The sequence below is a fragment of the Sinohyriopsis cumingii genome, chromosome 8 (genome assembly GCF_028554795.1).
Source record: "Sinohyriopsis cumingii isolate HCF-2022 chromosome 8, ASM2855479v2, whole genome shotgun sequence".
NCBI classification, from domain to species: domain Eukaryota; kingdom Metazoa; phylum Mollusca; class Bivalvia; order Unionida; family Unionidae; genus Sinohyriopsis; species Sinohyriopsis cumingii.
This window is the reverse complement of record NC_142968.1, coordinates 31,444,993-31,466,710: the sequence shown is the minus strand read 5'-3', so window position 1 is coordinate 31,466,710 and position 21,718 is coordinate 31,444,993. Positions and strand designations below refer to the sequence as shown.

General features: G+C 36.6%; 1 protein-coding gene across 1 annotated transcript in view; it reads left to right on the top strand.

The window, feature by feature from the left end:
- The first annotated feature begins 1,604 nt into the window (after positions 1-1,604).
- Positions 1,605-21,718, top strand: part of LOC149793236 (uncharacterized) — a 73,660-nt gene continuing 53,546 nt past the window's right edge. The window contains exon 1 of the mRNA XM_089967201.1: positions 1,605-1,780. Within this exon, the coding sequence (XP_089823327.1) occupies positions 1,696-1,780 (85 nt within the window). The 5' untranslated portion in view covers positions 1,605-1,695. The remainder of the gene's footprint in view (positions 1,781-21,718) is intronic.

The window sequence follows — 21,718 nt, the reverse complement described above, 5'->3', positions numbered from 1 at the left end:
CGACGGACTCTGGTCATTTGATCGAACTGTCAATCATAAAAATGTCAGTCTGTGTGTCCCCATGTACTGTCCAGCCTACCATTGTCGGCTTCCGGCTCTTTGAAGTTGTCTACGTCACGTGTTCCCATGTACAAAGATTCCCGCCAGATTTCCACTCAAGAGCTCAAACAAAGACTGGGTTACGTAAGAGGATTAGCCAACTTAGGCACTTGGAAAAACAAAGCTTACCTGGCTCCACTTACAGACTTATAAATACATGTATAATACAAGGGGTTGGGGTAAAACATCACAATGGACATCCCAAAGATAACCTAATACTACAGAACTTTTATGGGACTCTTGTAGTTCCTCGTTTGGTTAATTACCAGATAAGTGTATGTTAAATGAAAATGGTGAGATCAAAGATAATAAAAATTATATAATTGATGGATATATGAAGAGACTAACTAAATAAATTACGGTCAAGTATAATGGACGGTTGAATTTACCGACGTCTTATATGGGCGCCTGTCGAAAGAGATATAGCTCCGTACTGGATTCACTTCTATACATCTGGCAATTTTAAAAACTAATGTCCTACATGTAGACGATGCTTTTGGGGAAGAATGACGATTTATATTAATTGGCGAAAAGTTATGGTTCTGCACAAGACAATGTCGATTCCCACAATCAGCAATATCTTGTACAGACACAGAATTGTATAAAATTAAACTTTTCTTTCGAGATAGCAACAAGAATATTGGTGAAGACAGATATATGAGGATCTTCAACTCTCCATTCTTCGTCACTAAAGTCTCCTCCAGTGTATATAGCAGCAAGACTGGCAGCACAGCTTGAACTGGACATATTCAAGTTGGTAGATAAGATTATAAGACCATTGTTTAGAAGCAACCCCATTTGTGGGTGTACGAAGATTTACGGAGAAACATTCACAGCCCACTGATTAAATTTCCGTGGTTAATTTTATTGCTGCTTTTTGGGACTGCTAAAGTTTGATGTGGTTGTTTGGTTATGTGACATTGGTATTATTTGTGTAAGTGTATGTTGCAAGCAAGGTCATTTGAGATATGGACGGCCAAGTATTTTGGTGGAGATTAACATTTATTTTAGATCTGAACACCAATGTATCTGACAGAAGATACAACTTCTAATTGAATAACACGATAAAAGTGATATCTTGTGATAGATGTGGAGGCTTATTCACTGAAACATAACAGACGCTGATCATTTATCTAAAGTTGAAATCGAATTTCTATATGTATAATTTTAGAACACTGATCTTGCTTTTGTGCACTAGTTAAATCAAGTACATAAATCAAAGGAATTTTCATTGCTGACTTACCAGCGACGAAATACATATACACAACTGTGTTGTTGTTGTTGTTGTTAAATCAGAATATTCAAATGATTTGAGTTCCACACTTGTTAAATTGCAGTTTTATGCTTGTCATGTTATTTGTTAAATTTAGCGCACAAGTATTATGTCTTTGTTCTAAATTTACTAGCAAAGTCTATCATAGTTGAAAGTATGCTTTATATTCTATTGGCAGTAAAATCAATTCCCTCGGGCGCCTCTGGAAAGTCAGGTAAACACTCTACACTTACCTGTCGCACAGTGCATGCTGGGAACGGAAAAGTTGAGTCATGGCGGATGTGTCTCCAAAGGTCTCGTAGAATTCTAGTGACTCAGGGCATATGAATTGGAAACAAAAAGACTCAGAAATGGATTTAGCCAACGTATTTTCTGTGACAATTTTTTTGGTCTTACTTTCTATATCAGGTAAGTCTACATTTGGTACCATAACAAAACTAACGACTCCATGGCGTGTCAAATCTCTTTTGAAATTTTGGAGTCGACGATGCGTGAAGTAGTGTCGTCTAAGTAGATATACAGTGATGCACAGGGGCTTGTTACAAATGAAGTTATGTCATTGGATAGAGGGCTGGGGTTGAGACCTGTAAAGTACAGAACTTAACATTTAAGTTGCCGTTTATTTGCTTACTGTTGTGTTGTCGCGTCCAGTAGTGTAAAACCTGTGCGTTTTATGGCATATTGGTAGTCTGTCATGGCTGTGGTTGAAAGATAACAGTTAAAAAGAGATGCAGTTTGCATATTTTTTTAAAGTTTATTTTTGAAAGTTGTTATGCTCATCTGATTTAGATGTTTACGCTTTTTTGAAGTGACATCCCGGTTGTTTAGGGCGGTCTGCAGTGTGCGGTACATAGCTGATTTACCTTTTTACAGATCCTACAATGTAAGTCGTCCACTGTGATATGTATGATGTGGGGATGTATTGTCGTACTGCAGTAATAAATGTTGTATAGCGTGTTCCTCGGTGAATTTATAGAGGCCAAATCTGAAAAAATGCCTCATACTTGTCAGTCCATACTGGTGCCTATACTTCATTGTTTTTCCTGATGTAATCAAATCCTGCACCAAGTTTTAAAGTTTCATTTACATATATTTCAGTTGCTTGAAATGCAATGGTAGCTGAAGAATGCCGAAGTTAGTTGAAGTAGAGAATTCTTTTTTTTTTTAAAATCAAACAATGTTGACAAAAGTGATTTGTGCCCTGGCATCCTTTTCATCCAAATCTCAAACTTACACTACATTTTTCAAAGGTTCATTGTACTGTGTACAATTAAAATCGTACTGCTTTAGATATAATGATAAAAAGTCTCAAATCTGGACATACATGCTGGTCCAAAAATTGTTTTTCTGCTGCATTTTTTAATGTGAGTAGCAAGTTGACATTATTTGGTATTACTGTAGAGCTACTTTCTTTTCTGTGATGCCACCCAGATTGGTTTATCATGACTGATGTTGATGACACAGGACATAGTTGAACAATTGGATTACCTACCTCATGGCACATAAACCACTACCACATTCAGTGGAACAAGGGGTTACCCACCTCATGGCACATAAACCACTACCACATTCAGTGGAACAAGGGGTTACCTACCTCATGGCACATAAACCACTACCACATTCAGTGGAACAAGGGGATTACCTACCTCATGGCACATAAACCACTACCACATTCAGAGTTGAAATGATTCATCAGTATATCAATCCATCATTATTTTTGCTGTACTGATACACATATCAATACAAGTGGTGGAAAATCAATACAAGATATTTATCATATTCAAATTATTTTAATATTATTAGCTGCTTAATATGTTGCCTTATTATTCTTTAAGTTAAAAATTCACATGAGACAGATGTTGCAGACACATGCACTTATTTTTGTTTGTTACAATGAAATAGACTTGTCAACTCGCCATCTACAAATTAACAACAAATGATGTGGTTTGTAATATTTCCCCTCCCACCAGTTCCTGGTTATTATCTCACTGCAATAGCTTGTTCAGCATGAAGTAGTAGTAGTAATTTCCTCTGACACTTGCCACCTGATTTTTAGAGATTTATATTGGTGTGTAGGGTCAGAGGCAGCTTCTTCTCGGAAGATTGGAATTCGTTGACATTGTGCAGTATTGTCATACGGTAGCCGTTTACTAGCCAACCTTACTAGAAACCCTTACATTAGGCCATACTGCCCAGGTTCATTTTTTCAGATATTGCAAGTACAATTGGTATGTCTTTAACATATAGAATATGTTGACAGATGAGGCAACTATATCGTTGATGAAAATCTGACCTCATAGTCACATAATATGTCTAAATATCTCAAATGGAGTGAAAAATATAAGATGAAACTGACTAATCAGGACTATATAGATTCGTGACATCACATGAGGAATTAGTAATATAGTGTATGTATGTGTTAAGGAAATGTCAGTGGAGGATGTTTTTGTTTTGGTACCCATGTATAGTTCAGCCATCCATTCCAAAAATGTACAGTCATGTGGGTGAAAATTTTGTTTCCTTTGTACATTATGCTATCAGTAAAATCTGATTGGATTAGCCTAGATGGACTCTGTATTTGGTATACTGTTTAAGTAACTGTGGAAAGACCTAGGTTTCATATCCTGGCCGCAATCCTCCAGGGGTGGGTGTGTTTGATGAAAAGGCCAAGATAAAAATTAAACTGTTTTATATTTGCAATGGCATCCATTTCAGGTGAAGACTACACAAGTTAAATTGCCTGTATGGAGTATCAAGTTGAAATATTTTTATTAAAACTCTGCCTTCTTTACCTAACAAATTCAACAGTTGATTAAATGATTCTGGGAATACTTTATCAATATTAGTCAACCAACTAACGTATTAGTCCCACAATAAACTCAGTCCATCCCATTACATTCTCTACATATTGGTCCATAATTTACATAATAGTGATCGCTCCGGTGGCCTAGTGGTTAGAACATCCGCCTCGGATGCGGGAGGTCGTGGGTTCGATCCCCGGCCGGGTCATACCAAAGACTTACAAAAATGGTACTAACATCTACCTCGCTTGGCGCTCAGCATTAAGAGGTTAGTGTTAGGACTGGTCGGCCCGGTGTCAGGATAATGTGACTGGGTGGGACATCATGCCACATGTTTGCGGCATGATGCCCCAGTGCTAGACATCACTATAAACTGCCACACTGCAGACATCGTAGCGATATGACTGATACATTGTTGAAAGCTACGTTAAAAATCCAAATCACACACACACACGCACATATATAATAGTACTGTAATGTCCATTGTAAAAATCATTCCATATTTTTGTATTAATATTTCTTTATGTTCAATGGATCTGTGTATAATTTTTAGGATATCATTAAAGTACAGGTCATGTAGACATTCAATACAGAAAATTTCAATAATGGGTGTGATTTTCTAGAATTTAAGTGCACATACCTATAAATGGTGATTATTCACTTTATTTCAAGCCTCATACATTTATATTTAACATATTGCTTGCCCTGAGAAACTGAAAGGTGTGATCCAGTACAAACAAAATTGAATGTAAAATGATGTGTGATGTCATAATGAGAGCTGTGAGTGTTTCGAAGACCAAAAAAATCTAACATCCCTGATATTAGTTATGATAGACTGGAGTTCTTCTTTCGTTGACCAAGTTTATTATCTGGCAAACATTGTAAACATTCATAGTTATCAAATGACCACTCCGGTGGCCTAGTGGTTAGAGCGTCCGCCTCGGATGCGGGAAGTCGTGGGTTCGATCCCCGGCCGAGTCATACCAAAGACTTACAAAAATGGTACTAACAGCTGCCTCGCTTGGCGCTCAGCATTAAGAGGTTAGTGTTAGGACTGGTCAGCCCAGTGTCAGGATAATGTGATAGGGTGGGATATCATGCTACATGTCTGTGGCATGATGCCCCAGTGCTAGACATCACTATAAACTGCCACATTGCCGACATCGTAGCGATATGACTGAAATTTTTTTAAAGCTATGTTAAAAATCCAAATCACGTCACAACACATAGTTATCAATAATTTTCATCTGGATGTTTTTTTCCGGTGATATTTAATGTCCAGAGCATCCAACAGTCAGGATTGAACTGATGCAAAGAGAAAGGTTAATTTTCACCATTTTCTTGACTTTTTAATTTTAGAACAGTCTGTCATTAAATCTTCCAGTAAACAAAACATGCATTCAGTAATAGTTATGGTATTGTTTGTTTAATTATTATGGTTAATCAAACCCATAACGTTTGAATGGTCAGTACTAATTAACTAATTAGATAATAACATTTATATTAAATATTTATAACAAGTGCTATGAAGCCATGTAAGATGAAAGGAAAGGATCACGAAAAACTGCAAACTTTGGACCAAAACTTTGTGTAATTGTATGGACTGACAGTCGCAATCATGATTTCTTAATTAAATTTGTAATGCATCAGCTTTTCTATGGACTGTCTCCAGAAGGGGCCGCGTGTTAGGGCATAGATCTCCAATCACCAAATCAACACTTGTAAAGGGAGAGGGAGAAAGAGGATGCTGCTGTAAATACATATTGTAGATTTGCATGCAGATGGAACTGACACACACTTTGCTATGAATAAATAAATATGTTTTCATTTGTTTACAATATAGAGAAATTGTATGTATAATTCAATTAATATGTAAATCTAATACAATTAGGGACATCTTGGCCCAAGACACTGGTCTGCCTGGGTTTGGAACACCTTTGACTCTGACCTGATTATATTAAATTTTTGTGTGTAAAGTATAGTGTGGGTCAGTTGTTAGATGTGACAGAATGATAGTGAGAGCTAAGACAAAGCCAACCCAGACAGAAAAAACATTAAGACTATTTTTTTTTTCAACTGAAAAAAGCAGACTAATGATCAGTGATATACTTCTGCACAGCCAACTAGGCCATGGGAACACATTATAACAAACACACTGCTAATAAGCAGCTGTTGGCAATAAGATTTGCAGCAGTTTTCTTCATACAATCATGAATCTCTTAGCTGTTGCATGGTGGAAGGGGGCACTACTTTTAAAGGGACATGTGGTGATTGAAACCTAATTACTTTGCTGCCACTGGTCATAATTTGTGCTGTATGTTAATCTGAATGTGCACACAATGTGTGCAGACCTGTCAGCTTTTATGATTTGAATGCAAGTCTTACAGAAAGGGCCCTTAAAATATTGATTTAAGGAATTATAGAGCAAAAATTATGGAAACAAGATTGTTGTTTTAATTTAGCCAGCTAATTGCTAGTCCATGATTGATTCTGATTCGGCTGTTTTATTAAAATCAATGGAGTTCAGAGAATCAGAATGACTTAACATGAATATCTTGGACGCTTTCAACTGTGCACATTTTTTTCATGCAGAAAATCTGCTTGATCAAGCTCTTGCTTATAGAATGTTCTAAAATGGAATCTCAGAAATGACGCATGTTCAGAACAAAAGGAGAATAAGCCTATTAAATGTTTTAAATAGCACAGAACAATAAAAGGGAATTACCAGAATTCTTGATGAGAAAAGCTGGATTGGCAACCATTATATATATTATACATCATATGTTGATTTTAATATGCCCTGTTGTGGAAGAGATAACTGAAATTTTGCTGCAAGAAATGTATACAAAAAAGTAGATGATAGCCAGATTGAAATTAGACAACATGAAGCCATTGAGCTGCATAGGGTTTGGGACTGCAGTATATGAAGCTGTACTGGATGTAACAAGTTCCACATGCATCTCAAACATTTTAGTTGAATATAATGTTCACCATCACCGTATAAGTCTCCAGTTACACTTCTGGACATTTTAAATGCATGTTTAATAACTATCAGTATATATTTTATGTTATTACACCTTACTTAAAGTTGGTACCCATTGCAGAAATTATTGATTGCCTTGCCCAGGAGGTCTTATTAGGGTTGGCATGTCTGTGTGTGAAGCTGTTTACAGAGGCAGCTGAACTTGGCTTGTGTCAAATGGTATTTTGTTGGATTAGAAGTTGGATACACCCCCAACCTGGCTTCTCAGCTCCCTTTTAACTGATTGAAGTGGCCAGTGAAAGAGATTTAAAAACTGGACTTGTGTATTCAGTACCAGATATATATGACCATTCTCAAGACAGGTGGATGATGCTGTTTTACAGAAGGAAGTTTTATTTTGTGTCCCAGGATCCAGGTGTGTTTTATTTTTACACAGGGATTTTCTTCCTTATTATCTTTTTGTGGGGCATTAAAGGTTAAGACTGACCTCATCTCAAGGGAATTGTATTCTTTTTCACTAAAGTATCTAGTATTCAAACAACATAGAATGTTTAACTGTGTGTAAAGTCAACAAAACAGGCCATTTATACTGCTTATTGTGCCAGGTTCCAGGCAGGGATGTGAATAGCATAATATCCTGCTCAATTAGCACAGTTATCTAGCCAGGACTGTAGTAGTTTATTGGACCCACAAAATACAGCCCAACTTCTAAGCACTAAAGTATGTAGTGTAGCCTACCTAGATTAGCAGGGTGATTTATCCAGTGCCCATTCAATCAGTTATACAGGTAGGTATGGATATAAATAGAGGTAATTGCTTTTGGGGACATTGATTTAACTGAAAAACTCCTCAGTAATGAACACTATATATATATAGTCAGTCCAGCATATCTTGGCACAACATGTGAAATAGATATGCCATTTGTGTTGACTGCTTTCAATAAACAAAAAATTAAAACAAATTTTAGATTATTTTTTTTGTAGCATCCAGAGTTGGTGCTTTTATTTTGGCTTTGTAGGATTTTGGGGGGAAACCATTTAATGGTGGTGGGGCAGGATTTTCTTGTTTGAGTTTTGAGTATTTTGTGAGATAGAATATTTAGCTCCCTCCCCCAACCCAGCAATAAAAACAGGCCTCACAATTAAATAATCTGCCATGTATATCTGTATATATGCCAGACTGAGTACAGTGCTAGCATAATAGCGCTTTTGATATACCACATGGTGTGATAATATTTGTGGATGATGTTTGGGGGACATATTCAGGGAGGGAGCCTCTTGAACTGGTTGACACAGTGCTTGAATATCAGATTTCCTTTCCCAGGATCTTCTGCCCAGGAAAACTGTTGATATTTGAAGGATGTTGACAGGGTCAAATTGAAAAAGCCTGCTGCAGTTGCCTTGGGGTTTAATTTAAAAAATAAAAAGCATGCCATGCTTTTCACAATTGAACTACATGTGGAGATTACTTGTCAGTATTAAATTCTTTAACTCCTTCTGCCCCAGCACTGTTATCAGTATCTCTGCTGATATGCCCCAGAAGCACAAAGCTGTGTCAAGTTGCTTGTGCCCCAGAGTTTTTACCAGTTTGAAAAATTTTGAAAACGTACACATGCATTCACTCTTACCGTAATTTCTGTTCTTATATCCAATTAAAATCCACAAAATGTTCACCATTTATTCCAAATGAAATTGTCTACAGTGATGTATTTTTTTCCCTATTTGTCCAAGTCTTTCACAACTTATTTATACAGTATTTACAAAATTATGTGCAACGTTTATCCGCAAGATCTCTATCATCATCGCTGTCAGCATCCTCACCTTCAGATGATTCAATCTCAGAAACTTCTATGTCCGAATCTAAATCTCACAAAATATCCAACTGCTGAACATATCTTTCATCAGCATGCTCAATATTTTCAAGATCAAGCCCGAGAAACTCCTCATTTTTGCTCTCACCAAACATCAGTCTTAAGTCCGCCATCATTTATGATTTTTCATGAACAGAACATGTTTAGCTAAAAAGCTCTCAAACAGTAGCCCTATTATGGCTTCTGAACAATTCAAATTTCCACAAATGAAAGTAAAATCGTTTCTGACTGGTTTAATAGTTGTTTAGTTCTTAGAATAAACCCATTTCTAACCAATCAGAGACGAATCTAATACACATTCATCACGCCTCACTAGAGACAGGATCGGCTATTGAAGGCAGTAAACAATTCACGACTACAGGCGGGATTGGCCAATGAATGCAGAAACCGGATCACGCCTACAGATGGGATCAGGGCCGAATGGGTTAATACTGTCACAGAATTGTATAAATCCTTTTATTTATTAAATACATGTACTTGGGGTTTTGTTTTTGTGTACAACGAGTAACCTAAGGGTGATTTATGTATATTGTACAAATATTTTGAAATAGTGAGTTAAGTTTATCCTATGCTGCACTTGCAAAGTGCTTTTGATGGGAAGAATCAAATACTTCCAGCGCAGAGACCTGTATTGTGGCATCATCTGTGTATAAAATGCCTCACCGTAAAACAAAATCTAGACTTTACGGAACATCTTGTCAGTGAGCTGTCTACTTTAATGACTTGCACGTCTTCAGCTGTAGAGCTGACCAGAGTGATCGAAGTGGTCAGACTGACCAGAGTTATCAGAGTGATCGGAATCGCTGTGGAACAAGCCGTAGAGCTAACTATATGAATTGATCATAACAGCTGTGAAGCTGAACCATAGCAGCCATAGAGCTGAGTATAGTGTTGCTGGTTGAGTAGCAGGTGATCGGGTATTGTGACCGAGATTGGTGGGCGCTGATGGCTTGATTGACCAGTATGCTGGTGACGGAGTGTGTAACTCCATACATGTGATCTGTTAGCTGTGGGCTAATCTTTGGGGTTTGTAATACCCATGTGTTTTTGGGACTGTGAAGATATTTTGTACATCTGTCCCATTGTTTTCATTAATTTCGCTATTTGAGTGAATACATTTGTCTTATATGAGTAAAATACCAGTTTTTACTATTTAAGTAAACCACATCAAACTTTTGTTGTGTAATCACTGCGAATCATTCACTCTTGTGCTTGTACTGTGTAAAGTCATTTATTTGTATTTTCATTATTTAGTACGTGCGGATTATGTTAATTGATTCAATATTTGGATATTTTATGCACATATTAATCATAATTCTTTTTTCATTCAAGTCATTTGTCATTAAACATTGTAATTGTGTCACCATCAAAAGTGTTCTGTGGTAAATCCGAAATCCAAAATCTTGTTTTGATCAGGTTGGGTTGGTGTCATACTGTGTGTCCCTTGGCAGGACACTTGACTCCAGTAGTTTGTTGTTGTTGTGGGTTTAATGCCATTTTTCAGCACTCGTTCAGCTATACCTGTTGGCCAGTAGAACTAGTGGAGCAAGAACTTGGAAAAGACCATTAAGAACAACTAACCCACCTACTGGCAAGCTTTCTCACCCAGTAAGTTGTCTCATGTTGATGTACTGCTATAAGAACCCACAAGCCACTAATCTATTATTGGGTTTAAGGGATCTGCACCAAGTGTTGGATATAAACAGTTGCCTCTCTATCATTACTTCAGATTCCGATATATTATACATGATTGTGTTAGTAGAGTCAGAAAAGAGGTGTGTTGTTGACTATGTAATAAAAATCAGCGATTTATCATGGCAACCCACGGAAGTATATCTGGTAGGTTGATTTATATTTGTTTGAAATTACTTGGTCAGCGTGTTTTAAGAACTTTGTAAAGTAGTTAGCTGCCTTAGATATCTTACTGGGTATTTAAACTGCAGTCAAGGTACTCATTTGACTTGCTACCTGTACAGTGTCTTTAATGGGGCTATTTAAGGTTAATTACAGTCAAACTATATGTGCCTTTACTCTGCTATTAGTATTTGTTTCTAAATTGCACATGATTTAATGTGGAGCTGTTTGCATAGATGCTTCAGGGCAGATTTACAAACCTTAAAATAATCCAAACCATTAGCTGTATTTGCAAGAAGAAAAAAGAACTAGGTCATCTGCCTGTAAATCTTTTGCTTTCTTGGTGTTTAAATAATGATAGGATTTATTCAAAGATAACAAGGATATACTTGAGGGTTTATAATTCAGTGATTTGCCTGACATGTGATACCAAAACTCTTGTAGATGATTTAAAGCAAACTGTAGGCCTTATTACATCTGGACAGTTTGAATGCATTTTTATATTTCGAGTTGGCATCAAATAAGGAAGACCCGAGTCACTATATTCGGATAACAAAATTAGATCACCTCCATGCAAGTTTTCTACTCTCAATGTTATTTACGTTTTATAGCATATATAAATAATTAATGGGGAGGTGATATGCTGTTCACAGGAAAGTAGTATGCATTGTGGCCTGAAAAAGTAAAAGTAAAACTCGATTATTTTGCTTGATGTTAAATAAAGAGAACGATAATGTATAGCTAGTTAATGGAAGATTATGAAATCATGCTGTATTTTGTCCCTTTCTGTGGGTTGAATTTGGGTTGTGGCATTAAATTATCACAATGTGTACTTGATTTTCATGCCAAGACAATTTGGTCATAGTCAGGTGGGCTTAAAATGATTTGGTTGACGAGGAACATGCCTGATTACCAGTAACTAAAGGACAAGAGACAAAGAAGGAACAAGACTGATTATGAAATGAACCAAAAATGAAGAAAGAATAACGTAAAATGAATGAAAAGAAACAGAAAATGAAAATGAAGTCAAACTATTACTAAAAATAGGAATTAAATTAGCAGTAGTTTGATAATTGTGACTTTCTATGAGGTATTGGGAAATATAAAAATTGAGTATACTACAGTGTTTAAGGTTATTTTATTGACCATGAAGTAAGTTTTTCTTGTAGCAGAGATGTCAGTTTTTAACAGGGATGGGAGGATGGGATAGTGCAGTTTTTAATTCCTTCTGAACAATCAACCACCTCTCAAGTCCATCTGGTAGATCATGGTTGTTTCATCCAGGTGACTACATAAACTCTATACAATTTTCAGGGCTTTCATGCCCTGTTTCAGCTTTTGATGAAATAAGTTGAAAATTTTGCGCCAGAAATACCTTGGCTTAGTGGTTAGAGCATCCGCCTCAGATGCAGTATGGCACGGGTTGGAACTCCAGCCGAGTCATACCAAAGACTTTAAACAATGGTACTAACAGCTGCCTCACTTGGCGCTCAGCATTAAGAGGTTAGTGTTAGGACTGGTAGGCCTGGTGTCTGGATAATGTGACTGGGTGGGATATCATGCAACATATCTGCAGCATGATGCCCCAGTGCTAGACATCACTATAAACTGTCACACTCCAGACATCATAGCGATATGACTGCAACATTGTTAAGGCTATGTTAAAAATCTAAATCACACACACGTTCCAGAAATAAAAGGACACAAGATTTTAAGCTACACTTGATAAGATTACTTAAATAAATAAATCTGTAAGCCACACATGACAAGACTGCTATAAAAACAAATCTATAGGCCACACTTGACAAGATTGCATAAATAAATAAATCTGTAAGCCACACTTGACCAGATGAAACATGGGGACATGATCATAACACCAACAAAAAAACCCAGGAAGCAAACTTGCTTACATGAATATCCAATGCTTTGTTGTTTTCATTGGCAGTTTTTGATAAGTTGGATATGCTGTTAATTTTATGAAGCATGAATAAACTTTTATTAACATGACAGTTTTTACAAATTGTCTTTAGTATTTAATTTTGTTAAAAAGAATTATCATTTGTCAAGGACTAAATTGAGTTAAATAAAAAAATGGGATAGTTCAAAAGGAAGGGATTTCTTTGCCCATTTGGATGAATAATGATTAAATACTGTAACCATGTTGAGTGGTGTAAAGGCTAATTATGGTTAATTTGTGTATATTAAAAAATAGACACTTTTCATGATTATGGTCTGTACAAAGAGTGTAGGAGCTGACTGGAAATGTTAAACAGATTAAACATAACTGCACTCATATTTCACCATAATTATACACATCAATGTTTGCACATATGACATTGAACATTTTGCTGATTTTCATATGTTTTCGTAGCACCAGTTCTCCGGTGAATGTTGTATCATTGTGGGGTAGGTGGCAGCTACGCTGGGGAATTAGCTGGTAGAGCAAGCAAATAAACAATTGTCTAGACAACATATTTCTTTAATGGTTTCTTTTCACTGTACCAAATTCAAATTCAAAAGCTCTCACTAACAATCAATCAATCAATAAAAATTATGGTCGCTTGCACAAACTGTGTGCTTTTGTGACTTGTTAATTCCCAATCACCAGGATACTTGATTGGTCGAAGTAATGTAGGAATGGAGCCACTACAATCGCCTCTGTATATAAAATTATCAGCCTAGCGGACTTCACAGGAGACATCCTGATATCATAGTTCTATAACTGGCTTTATTGTTTCTGGTACATAGATCTGTTTCCTACATTTGATATCTCACTAATGAGTTGTCTAGAAGTTGATTTGAAAACATATAAATGATTATAATATATCTGGTCAGACTCACACTCACTTTCAACCTCTTCCTCAAAATATAAATGTTACATAAATGTAGTTTAAGTGTAAGGGTTGGCAAAGATTGTCAGAGTTCAAGTATAAAATATGTATTTCTTTAAAATCTAGATATAAGTTACTGTTGATAATTTGAGAAACTTAATTTACTATCTTGTCTCTAATATCATCAGCATTTTCAAAATTTAAAACTAATTAGAAGTCATGTAAATAATCATTTAATTAATTTGCATAAACACAAATTTCAGCTGTTCTAACTTACATACACCATAGAGCTAGACCCGTTAAACCAAATGATTAATGTCCATAAGGCCATGGGGTGAGTTTGCTGTAAAGACTTGTATTGTTTTAGCCTGCAGAAGCAGAACATTTCTTGAAATGTGGATTCTATTCAGCATGTCTACTACGTACAAGGCTAGAAAATTGGAAAACAGCTAAATCATAAAAAGTCCCTACTGCATGAAACAAAATTAAATTTGGATTTGCTAAAACTTAAGACTTAAATTTATGCAAGAAAAGAACCAAAGCTTTGACAGTAATTGTCACGTTTGCCTGCCCATGTTTATGTAAGGAACAAAGGAATGGGTTAGTAGCCATGTGTATGTAGACCCTGCGGCTATCGTAGCGATTTGTGTTTGTACAAGAGCCCCACTTCGTTGGGTGTCAGAACTCACATGTATACGTTGGAAGCTTTGTTCTAGAACAAAAGACCCTTGTTGCTGTTGTAAATCTCCCCACGTTGACAGATGGCCTGAGGCTCGTCTGTTAAGCTCGACCGACTGGGGTAGAATTGATAACCAGTCGGAACTGAGGAAGGGTGGGGCCATCAATTTGAACCAGAATTTAATAGTCATTTGGGCTGGGAATGAAGTAGTGATTGTAAGCCATCATACTGGTCAAGCAGCAATATACTCTGAGGAAGCCGCTCGTGAACTGGTGGGAAAACCCTTAGTACATTCTAAGGACAGAAAGCTTCGTAAAGGAAGCTTTTGGGGACAGAACTACCGGGTCCAGAGTCTCAGGGAGGGGAGACAGGATAGAACAAGGCAGTAGGCAGAGAACAAGCCTTGTTGCTAGAGAGAGAGAGAGAAGGAGGAGGAGAAAAAGGAGACAAGAAGGGGAAGTGTATAGGAAGAATCGTAGTATGGAGAACGCCGGAAGGAGGAAAGGAATTGGCAGAGTAGAACACAGATGAGTAGAAACCAAGTACAGGGGAAAGTCATCTCACACTATAATCACGTGATGAAATAGGTTGTTACATGGTCAAGAGGAAGAAGATTGGTTGAGAAATTAATATCGTTTAAATTGTATTAAATTGTTATTCTTTTGAACTTGACCTTTGTGTTCTCAATAATTTAATTGTCGGCATTGCTGACTGGGGGCTCAGAGCTTTACCTCTCTCCATCACTAATTTCACTTCCTACAAAAATGAGCCTGGGTGGGAGTTCCATAGTAATTTAAATAAAATATTGGGAGCACCCCACCCCAACTCATAGCAGAACATCATAGAATGCCACAGTAATAATGGGACTAATGACTTAACGACTTCAACTTGCACTAACACTCAAACTCTACAGCAAATACTAAATCTGAAATAAATGTAGTGATGTTGAGTTCAAGTATAAAAAAATTGCTAATTAGAGCACTTAATTTCCTGTCTTGCCACTAATATTAATATTTTCAACTTCTTAAGTTCATGTTAGCCCTTTAATTAATTTAACATAAACACAGCTGCCTGTTTTATTCTCTACTAAATAGGCCAAGAGCTAGACCTGTAAAACAAAACCATGTATGCCTAATGGAATGTTTGGTGTGAATGTGCTAGCAGGACTTTAAGTGTATGTGACTGTGTAAAAGACTAGAAAAATTGGAAACAGTTAAATCATGTCAATTGTTCCTACAACAAATATCCCAGATTGACAGTTTTTATTTTGTTGGTTTTAATGGCACTTTTAACTCCTTACTGGTTATGTGGTGCCAAGGACATTGAGCTCTAGGCACTTCCAAAGGACCACACCAAGGTAACCAGATTTACAGCCAGGCAGCTTAAAGGCCAATGCCACATGAAGTTCTTGCTTTGAATTGAATGATCATTGGTTAAAACTTGGCAGTATGGTGTGTTATAAGTGGATGGATTTGCATCAGACAAAATAAAGTTGATTGCTTAGTTTCATATATTGGGTGGACTGGTTTTGGGGGTTGTGGGCAAGTTGTATCCCTTAAGATGGGCATTTATAATTTTAATCAGATTCAGCAGTGTGCATGACATACTCAGATGATTGACAAAGGCACAGGGTAAATTGTTTATTCCTTTTTTGTTGTTTAGTCTTTTATTACTAGGGCTGCAGTGACATCATCAGGAAGTGAGACTCTGCATGAAAAGATTATATTGGTCATTTTTTTGAAGCCCAAACACTGTTTAATATTACCAGGTTAAAAGGAGAAAAGGTGTCATTAGTTACTTCCTAAATCTGGGTCCCCGAGTGGCCGAGTGTTCTAAAGTGCTCTGCATCACGAATCACTGCCATCTCACCTCTGTCTGCATGGGTTCAAGTCTTGGGCTTGGCCAATGTGGATATGTGAGAAAGCTTGCCAGTAGCTTTTCGTGGGTCAGTGTTTCTTTCTGGGGTTTTCCCGGGTTCTTCCTCCACCATTAATACTGGCTGCCATGTGTAGCCTATCTTGTGCTGAAAAATGGCATTAAACCCTATAACAACAACAACAACAACTCCCTAAATCTGTAGCATTTCCCATGAACAATACCTTCTGTTACATAGTTCTGCATGGTGTTATAGATCCATGTAAATAAAATAATATAAATAAACAAATCCATTGTCAAATGTAAACGTGTATGCTGACAGGTGTATAACAGTTGCCTCTGTAACGATGTAGCTGCTCATTAGCTACATGTGAGAGTAAAGGTAATGGTTTTGTTTTGTTTACAATACTATTTACTGTTTGCAAACCCTATTTTATCTGTGAAGTTAAACATAAAGAAACAGACAAATCCATTGTCAAACGTAGACCTGTACCGTGTCAGGTGTGCAGCACAGTTGCCTCTGAAATGTTGCAGCTGCTTGTTAGTTACCTGTGATAGTAAAGGTAATGGCATGTGTTTGTTGACAATAATATTTACTGCTTGCAAACCTCATTTACTCCTTAAAGATCAATATCTGTGTTGATTGTAATGTGATACAATTTATTTATGGTGGAATCACACCTGCATTCTACCACTTTGATGAGCAGACACTACAGTGCCAAGTCTCCTGATCCATGTTATGACATTGCAAATCTTTTTACACCGTGCAGCTGAAGTTTCATAAATTTGAAAGCAAGACCTTGTCCTGAATTAATATAGGATCCCTTTTAGTTCTGAGGAGTGCTTTTCAAGCTTGTAGGCAGTGTTTGTAATATTGAACGAGTGTAATGGGGGAATGTATTTGAGAAAAAAGTATCTGGCAGTCAGAGGGGTTTAAGAACTCTTGATTTTTATGCTCTTGCATACATTTGTCTGGACATGTTAGCGATTTAAAGAACCAGACCTCAAACTGTAATGCAAAGTTAACAAATAAAAAATTGCAGTGTAGGGCAGAGATTGTGTACTTAGTTTCCTTGACACTAAGGTGATTGGCAGCACTCGAGTCTTTGAGTGAACTTTATGTTCATATAACATGTAAATATCGGAACTTATTTGAATGTAATTTAAATTTTTTTAAATAAGTCAGTACATGTAATTGCTGTCTGAAGAAACTGGTAAATTTTACCATTTTTTTTTTTATTTGGTTGTTAACTGGGCATTTTAATAGGAATAGTCTCATATAAGATTTTTTTATTTACACAGTTGTTCCATAAAATATAAACACCCCACCCATATGTGTTTATGGTCAGCCAACCATCCCTATTAATCACTGCAGAGTAATGCAGACAATAGCACTTTTCCTCCATGGTAAAAAAAATGACAAAAATCACGTTAAATATGTTTTTACAAAATCTGACCTGCCTACCTTAATTTTAAAATCAGTGTAATAGTAAACAAATATTTCTTTGTTTTGGGTGAATATTAGAAAAACTTATAATCCTTTCAGCACATGTTGTGTTTTTGGGTTTTAACATAACTTAGCAACTTTAGTCACATCGCTATGATGTCTGCAGTGTGGCAGTTTATAATGTTGTAGACATGTTGCATCATGTCCCACCCAGTCATATCATCCTCACAACTAAGTTTGACCAGTCCTAACACTAACATCTTAATGCTGAGCACCAAGCGAGGCAGCTGCTAATACCAATTTTATGTCTTGGTTATGTTTTATGTCTGAACTTTACGTACTTTCTCAAGTCCAGGAAAAATATTTTCTCATTTATTGAGTAAGTGTGTTTCGTGTTTACTGGCTCTTTCTAATACATATTGTGCCTGTTATATCACGAGGTAGCTAGAAAATTGTAGGCTTTAGTACTAACACTTCCTATTTGTATCAGTAGGTTTTCTAACCTTAGCATGTTGTTTTTCACAGTATCGGATATAATGTAAGCTTAATTGTCCCACCTTATTTGCTTTTTGATTGCAACTTTTACAACAATTAGCATACACAGAGCAAATTTACCTGCTATAAGGTACTAGCCTTTTAATTTGTGGGGGGAGGGGATGTGATTTTCGTTTGCGCTGAAATATTTTCTTTTCTTTTAGATCAAGATAATAATTTTTTTTCCCATTAGCATCATGGATACTGTTGGTGTTATCTTGTTTTAAATCATAGCAGGAAAGTTTTCCAGCTATTGACAATAAGTATCAGGTTCTGACCAAGAACATTGAATTGTTGGTCTCCAATGTAATTGAGTTACACAATGGTATGCGTACCACTATATGATTAGGAATACAGTGGACTGTACAAAATTTTTTGTGGTACCTAAGCTCTAATAGCTATACTAGCACGATGTCAGTTGACCTGCTGCTACATTGTACTATTCTATCCCTAGACTACTTTATTGCACTGAGATGTGAGGAGGAAGCCAGCTCTTCTGTCATCACAAACTGACTGGGCAGAATTGTTACTCATTGTCATAACAATCAGTGTTTCCTGTATACAGCTGGATTTACCTGGAATGGCCAGCTAATTCAGTATATTGAGTTCTTCTCCCATCCCCAGTTTTAATCTGATTGGGTGTGCTTTCATTTTGAAAGGACAAGACAGGAACATTGAAAAAAAAAACCAGGAAGCAGAAAAGTTGGTGAAATAAATACATTTTGACACGAGGAAATAAACAGCTTTTTAAAGTTTTGATAGGTTAAAAGTTGAGTTTTATCATGTAAATCAGTTAAATGGATATGTATAAATGATATAGATGAAATAAATACATGTACAGTTATTGATGTTTGGGTTTAATATCATTTTTAATGTATGATAGGTTCTACATGGTAGGGGCCCCGAGTGGCCGAGTGGTCTAAAGCGCTTACCGTTATGGACCACTGCCATCTCACCTCTGTCTGCGTGGATTTAAGTCTTGGGTTCAGCCAATGGGGGTACGTGAGAAAGCTTGCTAGTAGCTTCTCGTGGGTCGGTGGTTCTTTTCAGAGTTTTCCAGGGGTCTTCCTCCACGATTTATACTGGTCTCCATGTATAGCCTATCTTGTGCTGTAAAATGGAGTTAAACCCATTAACAACAACAGCAACAACTGTACATGGTGGCACTGTTTAACTGGTGGTGGAAGAACCCAGGAAAACCCCAGTAAGAATCACTGGTGCATGGGGAGCTACTGGCAGTCTTTCTCAGATACCCACATTGGCCAAGCCTGTCAGACTTGAACCCATTTGGACATACCCGAGATGGCAGTGCAGGAAACTTCTACCGGTATTTGTTGATCCTAATGATTGATTACCCAGGTACCCAATCAAAGGGAAATTTTGTTAAATGTGAACCTGAACTGCTTTATTGTAGGTTCAGTTATGCCAATCCTCAAGAGAGGTTTAAGGGTAATTGCATGTATTACTAATATAAGTCCCCAAAAAGCATAATTTGAGAATAAAAAGAGCAATCTATATATTACATGCCATAGTTATGGAAAACTATATGAAAAACAAAAAATGTGCAACTTATCTGGATCTGCAGTTAAAATTCTTCTCACAAATTAGTTAAATCCATTTGGCTTAGTAATTAGTACAAGAGTATAACAAATCATACCAATAAATTATTTATGTATAACACTCGCTTTAACTAGTCTACATGTCCATACATTCCAACCATTACCCTTGTGGCATAATCAGTATGCTTTTTTTCTCACCAAATTATGTTTTATGCTAGACTGTATATCATAGGATTATCATTGCTCTTTTGGTAAATTAAAAAATTAAAGCAATACAAAGATTTTTTTTGCAATTTTTTGTCATCTCTTTAATTTCACTGATAAATTGGAGAACAATCTTGAAAAGGTAATTGATGTGTAAGAATGGCATAAGAGTTCTTTCTTTCTTTGATATTTATTGTAATTGTATGTGACCCATTTTCAAGACAACAGTCACTGGTATCTTCATATGTGACCCTCACAGATTCATATTTTTGATGTTACTTGGTTAGTTAGTGAACCAGTCTGTACTTTTAAAGAAAATGGCACCAGATGTTAATTGAAATGTTTCATGGTCTGAGTTGTGGATGTTTTATGATGGAAAATGTTGGAGCAGATGGATCTTTCCAAGCTTCAAAACATGCCAGATCAGAAAAAAGGACAAATCGACATCACTTTACAAACTTTAAAAAGAAGAATATGAGAGCCATTCAGTACATTTTGTGTTTGTATTCTGGTTCTAATCCATATGGATTTTGCCTTGTGACGAAATTTTTGAGCATCTGCAGAACCAGCTCAGTAGTAAAAATCTATCCTTTTCATACATACTGCAATTCTGGCATGCGATATGTACATTTTATGCCCAAATTGCACTTTGTTGCCACTTACAACAGCAGTTATAACACTTTTACCCATAAGAGGGTTGGTTGGTTGGTATGTATGCATGTCTGTCTTGTCCTGAATGATAGTGAAGTCCACAAATGATAAATGCTGTATTTCATCACTGTCAAATTCTTCTTTCAAGGTTTGTAAAGTGCTTTGATTTTTCCTTTTCCTGGTGCAACATATTTTTAAGTTTAACAAAATCCCTCTCCTCTAACATTTTTCACTCGTGTAACATTCATGATTTACATCAGTAAAGCCTGTTTCTCTCAATATTTTGTAAGAAATTTAGACTGATCTGCTACCTATGTGTGTATCAAAAATATAATGAATCTATAACAAATGTTTTCACATTCCAGAAACCCATCTGTTTTTACGGAGCTGTTTCATGTACAGTTATTATAAATAGAAAATAAGGAAATTTTATGGAGGTCTAATGATGTATAAATGCTCAGCAGCCAATAATAACACAACATGAGCCTGGAAGTATAATCATTATTCTGTGTCTCAATCACTCCTGATGTCTTTGATATGAACTTGGAAACGTTTTTATTTTAAATTTCTTTATTTTTAATGGATTCCTGGTTGCCTACTTTATTACCCAGGTTAGTGGGTGGGTACCCAAGTGTCAGTGTACCCGTTGAGAGCTTGAATACCGTGTGCCCTGAAACTTTGATGGGACATAGTGCTCCATTTATCGAGGCTCTTGGAAGAGAAAATTCTGTCTTTTATAAAATACTAGCACCTTGAACTCAAAATTACATCTAACTAGGAACAGATCAGATTTAATTTTTTTCTTCTCATCAACCACAGTGTCACTTTATTTGCATCATTACTCTTGTGATTCAGGGTCCCGAGTGGCCAAGTGGTCTAAAGCGTTCTCCGTTACGGATAACTGCCATCTCATCTCTATCTGCGGTAGTTTGAGTCTCGGATTCAGCCAATGTGGGTATGTGAGAAAGCTTCCCAGTAGCTTCTCGTGAGTCGGTGGTTCTTTCCGGGGTTTTCCCAGGTTCTTCCTCCACCATTAATGCTGGCTGCCATGTATAGCC